Consider the following 4,173-nt stretch of genomic DNA (forward strand, 5'->3'; position numbering starts at 1 on the left):
GCGAAGTCGTAAGCACGTCCGGGGAGTCCCTGACCTGCAGCCCCCAGTGCCCGCCCTCCAGGATCCCTCCTCCTGGGCGGAGATCCAGATCCCAGAATGGCCCTTTAAAAGGCAGTGTCGTGTCCGGAGGGGGCGGGCTGGGGGCCACTGACCCGCCCGCGGCTGGTCCCTTCTCCCCGCCCTTCCCTCCTCCTTTGGCTCCCTCCCTCCCTGGATCCCCGCGCTGCTCACTCGCTCTCCCCGCGCACGCTCCGTCTCCGTCAGTCCCTGAGCTGTTCTAGTGCGCGGCGTGGAGCCAGGGCTCAGGCTGGTGGAGCGGCCGGGGCTGGAGGCTGGGAGTGCGGCGCGCACGGCCTCCCCGCGCCATTATCCGCGCTCGCTTCGGGCGAGGCCGGCGCCAGGATGGCAGAGATGGGGAGCAAGGGGGTGACGGCGGGGAAGATCGCCAGCAACGTACAGAAGAAGCTGACCCGAGCGCAAGAGAAGGTGAGTGAATGGTAAACCTGCCACACCTCTCGCCCCTATCCCCGGGATCTAGCTGGTCACTTCTGGAGGATCACCGCCAAGGAATCCCCGGGTTTGATCTTCTTGCAGCTAAGGTGCCCCACTTCTCCCTACCTGGGCGCCAGCAGGGGAGAGCGCAGCTGTCCACCTTGTACCCCCCTCCCCCAATCGTTTTGTACCTTGGTGGCTCTTCTGCAGAGAAGTGGAGGCCCACGCTCCGGTTTGGTCCTAGGACGCGGGGTCCACTCTCGCCCTACCGTGGAGTCCAAGGGTCAGGAGGCTGGGAGGTGACCCCCAGTACTCCAGACCCAGGCGGGCAATCCAGGCGGGGCTTGTATGGGGTGGAGGAGGGAGCCTGTCTTACCACCCTGGGGCCGAACGCGTCCCAGACTTCTAAGGCTACACTTTCTTTCCAGCTGGCTAGTGCGTACGCCCACTGCCCTCCTTTTCCTACCGCCTCTCTACCTTAGTCCCTGAAGGAGGGATCGCTTTCCTTTTTCCAAGAGGTGCCTGCGGCCTAGAAGGTCCCGCCCAGACCCGCCAGGCAGCAGATTCTGCACCCCTCGCTACACCGGGCTTTGGCGGTTCCAGCCGCTGGAGAGAGTGGTGGTGGGAGCTCAAGGCTATCCGGTGACCCAGAGGGGGGTGTGGAGGGCGCCACAGGAACCCCCATCCCTGTTGTTTGAGAGTATTCTGGGGTTTTTGCAGGGGAAGGGATCAGAGCTTCCTGGGACACCCTGACTGTGCAGGAAATGCAGGGATTGGGGGCGGGGGTCCTTAGCTGGCCTGCCTTTTACCCCACGCCGTCCCTGGCTTATTGAATTGGATCACGCCAGCTGCTGACGCCACTTCCCCTGCCAATTCCGACTATGAAATCTGAGATTGTACAATCTGTGCTTCTGCCAGGGATAGCCCCTCATGGCTCTATCTGGGCTGGGGCCTGGTGGGGACAGGGACAGGCTTGCCTTTTTCTGTCCGTCTTGGGCTGTTTATAAACAATGACTTTTGCAGCTGAGATCTGTGAGCTCCCCAAGGATGCAGCCACGTGATGGGGGGCGGGTAGATCTTCCTTAGAGCCCTACTCCTCATCCTTGTGGTTGCTAGCTAAGAAGAGGGTTACTGTGCCTGGGGAGGCTCTTGCTAATCCCCTGATCTGGCCAGCTCTCCTTTCCCCATGCAGGAGGAAAGCGAAGAGAGAGATTAGGACCCTCTCTGTAGTCTGTGGGTGGCTGAGGAGACCTGGGTGACCCAGCTGGAACAGTAGGCAGACACAGCCACCCTGGCTCCCAGTGACCTAGTAATTCATCTAAGGTGCCTGGAGCCTGCTTCTCACTCCTAAAGGAAATGAATGGAAATATTGGGAGTAAGCTGAGACAAGTTCCCTACCCCCACCGCATGAAGAGCAACTTCATTATGGCTGCTCACGATAGCCAGCCCGCAGCTCTTCCCAGGTGCATTTGTGTGTGTATTTGTTCTTTGGCAGTAGCCTCCTTGATGCAACTCTGGGGGCCTCAAGCATAGGCCATGTTCCTTTCTTGTACATGGCCCTGATTCACTGGGCAACTGAGCAGCCATCTCTCTTCTCAGTGCCTGCTCAGAGGTTTTGGGCAGTTGGCTGACAGCTGGTTGGCTTTGGAACATGGCTATGGCCAACAGCTGGTCTTGGCTGAGCCTGGGCTTCGTGGACCTGCACTCGTCTTTAGCCACATTTGCTCTCTGTCTCATGGGCATTAGTTAGGGACCATTTGCCCAGGGAAGCCAAGACAGTCTGACAGGCATCCTGAGACAGCAGCCTGCTTCCCATCCTCTCTCTCCTTGGCTTCAGGAAGCCCTGTGCCTTACTAGACACTGTCCTCTTCCATTTGTCTTTCTGACATTTGGAATCTACATTTGTCACGGCTTGGGTATACTGACTGGGCTGACTCCCCAGTATCTTCTAGTGGTGGTTCGTATCCTCTTCAATGCCCACTGCTAATGGGACCTCAATCCCATTGCCTTACAAACAGTCCTGACACTGGACCTACCTTCCTTTGCCAAATAAACTAGCCACAGGGCGATTTTCACCTTTTTATTTTTATTGTCATAGAAGGGCATTTCCTGAGCAAGGATAGCATCTGCCATAGTGGAAAGCAAGAGAAAGTTGGGGAGATAGCTTAGGTGGAGAAGTGTTTGCCACACCAATATGAAGGTCTGAGTTCCATCCCCCAGAACCCATGTGTAAAGCTGGGGACAGAAGTGTTGTAAGCGGCTGATTCCAGGTCTGGGATCACAAGTTAGTGATGTAAGCGAGCTCCAGGATCAGTGTGAGACCCTGAGCGCTGGCCTTTACAAGTGTGTACACACAAACAATAAAAGGAAGCCTGCAGTATATTTGCATAGGAAGAAGGCCTTTGTCCCCAACTTCTCAGCCCTGACACCTATGGAGACTCAGTGACAAGAAAGGCCAGTGTGCCTTCTGGTGTCATGAAGTCCTGTGTGGGTCATAGAGTCATCTTTCTGCAGTCTTCCCTAATGGGTCTTGGGTTGCTACCTTTAGTTCATCTGCCTCCTTCATCTGTGCTTGCTTGTACCCCTCTTGTGTCTGTCTGGCTCTGGTGGGTGTTTAGTGGATGCTTTTGAATGAATGTGGGGACTTGGGTGCTTGATCTTGGAGCCCTGGCTGGCCCAGACCTGGGAGTTAGCTGGTTGTCTTTTCTTCTACGTTCCTGGTTGCACACATGCCAAGTGCCTTGTCCTAGGTTCAGTCCCTGCATGCTGCTTCAGGCAGAGAGCATATTATTCAGGCCTACATGGTGCTTATTCCTGTTCTGCTGCTGTGTGCCTGTGGTGAGCGAGTGTGCCCGGAGCCTAGGCCCATGGACTCCATGAGGTCATCTTCCCATTGCATTTGGCTTAGCTGACCCTCTATAAATGACTGTGTCCATTTTTGGGCCTCAGAAGGGTGGCTGGGCAAAGCCAGTTCAGGGTGGAGGCTGGGTCAGATGACAAGAGGATTAGAGGTTGGCGAGCTGGGCCCTTGGGGGATGGGGTGGTTGGGGAAAAGGACAGCTGGGGTGGGGGTGTGGAATCTTGCCCTCCCTAGTCCAAGGCCTAGGAGTCCTCAGGGAAGAGTGCATGAGGGAGGCTGGGCTTTGCCCTCACAGTATTGGGCTAGTGGTTGAACATAGGTAGACGGTCTTGGGTTATGATGGGAATAGGCAAAGAGAGAATGTTTCCTTGATGGCTGTTGCTGTCCCTGGGCATGCTTGGAGGGGTGCAAATGAGAGTGTTTGGAACACCGGTGGGAGTGGGAAGTCCTGGGCTGTCAGTGCACAGCGCACGACTCTGGCATGTGGAGCAGATGCTCAGCAAAGGAAGGGGCAGCCACGGTTATTTATAGGACCTTGACCCATGGAGGTAAACTGCGCCATATTATTATGCTCTGTTATGCCACCCTGACACACGGCTGAGAACTGCACTGTGTTCCTCTGCATGGTCACGGTCTTCCCATGTGGGAGGTACATCAGACTTCTTAGTATGAGCTGGGTTTGAATATAAAGCTTCTGGTAGAGACCCCAAGAGTAGCTTGGCTACCTGGAGGAGCATATATGGATGTCCCCTTTAACAGAATGGAGGAGCATATATGGATGTCCCCTTTAACAGAATGGAGGAGCATATATGGATGTCCCC

General features: G+C 55.8%; 1 protein-coding gene across 9 annotated transcripts in view; it reads left to right on the forward strand.

Annotated features, from left to right (window-relative positions):
* The first annotated feature begins 218 nt into the window (after nt 1–218).
* Bin1 (bridging integrator 1) overlaps nt 219–4,173 on the forward strand; it is a 58,799-nt gene continuing 54,844 nt past the window's right edge. For 5 of the 9 annotated variants that reach the window (XM_029472071.1, XM_029472072.1, XM_029472073.1 and 2 more), the window contains exon 1: nt 228–486. In XM_029472071.1, the coding sequence (XP_029327931.1) occupies nt 403–486 (84 nt within the window). In that variant the 5' untranslated portion in view covers nt 228–402. Of the gene's footprint in view, nt 487–4,173 lie in introns of all 9 variants that reach the window. The other 4 variants (XM_021150348.2, XM_021150349.2, XM_029472070.1 and 1 more) reach the window with 2 other exon arrangements.

Source organism: Mus caroli, chromosome 18 (genome assembly GCF_900094665.2).
Source record: "Mus caroli chromosome 18, CAROLI_EIJ_v1.1, whole genome shotgun sequence".
NCBI lineage: Eukaryota > Metazoa > Chordata > Mammalia > Rodentia > Muridae > Mus > Mus caroli.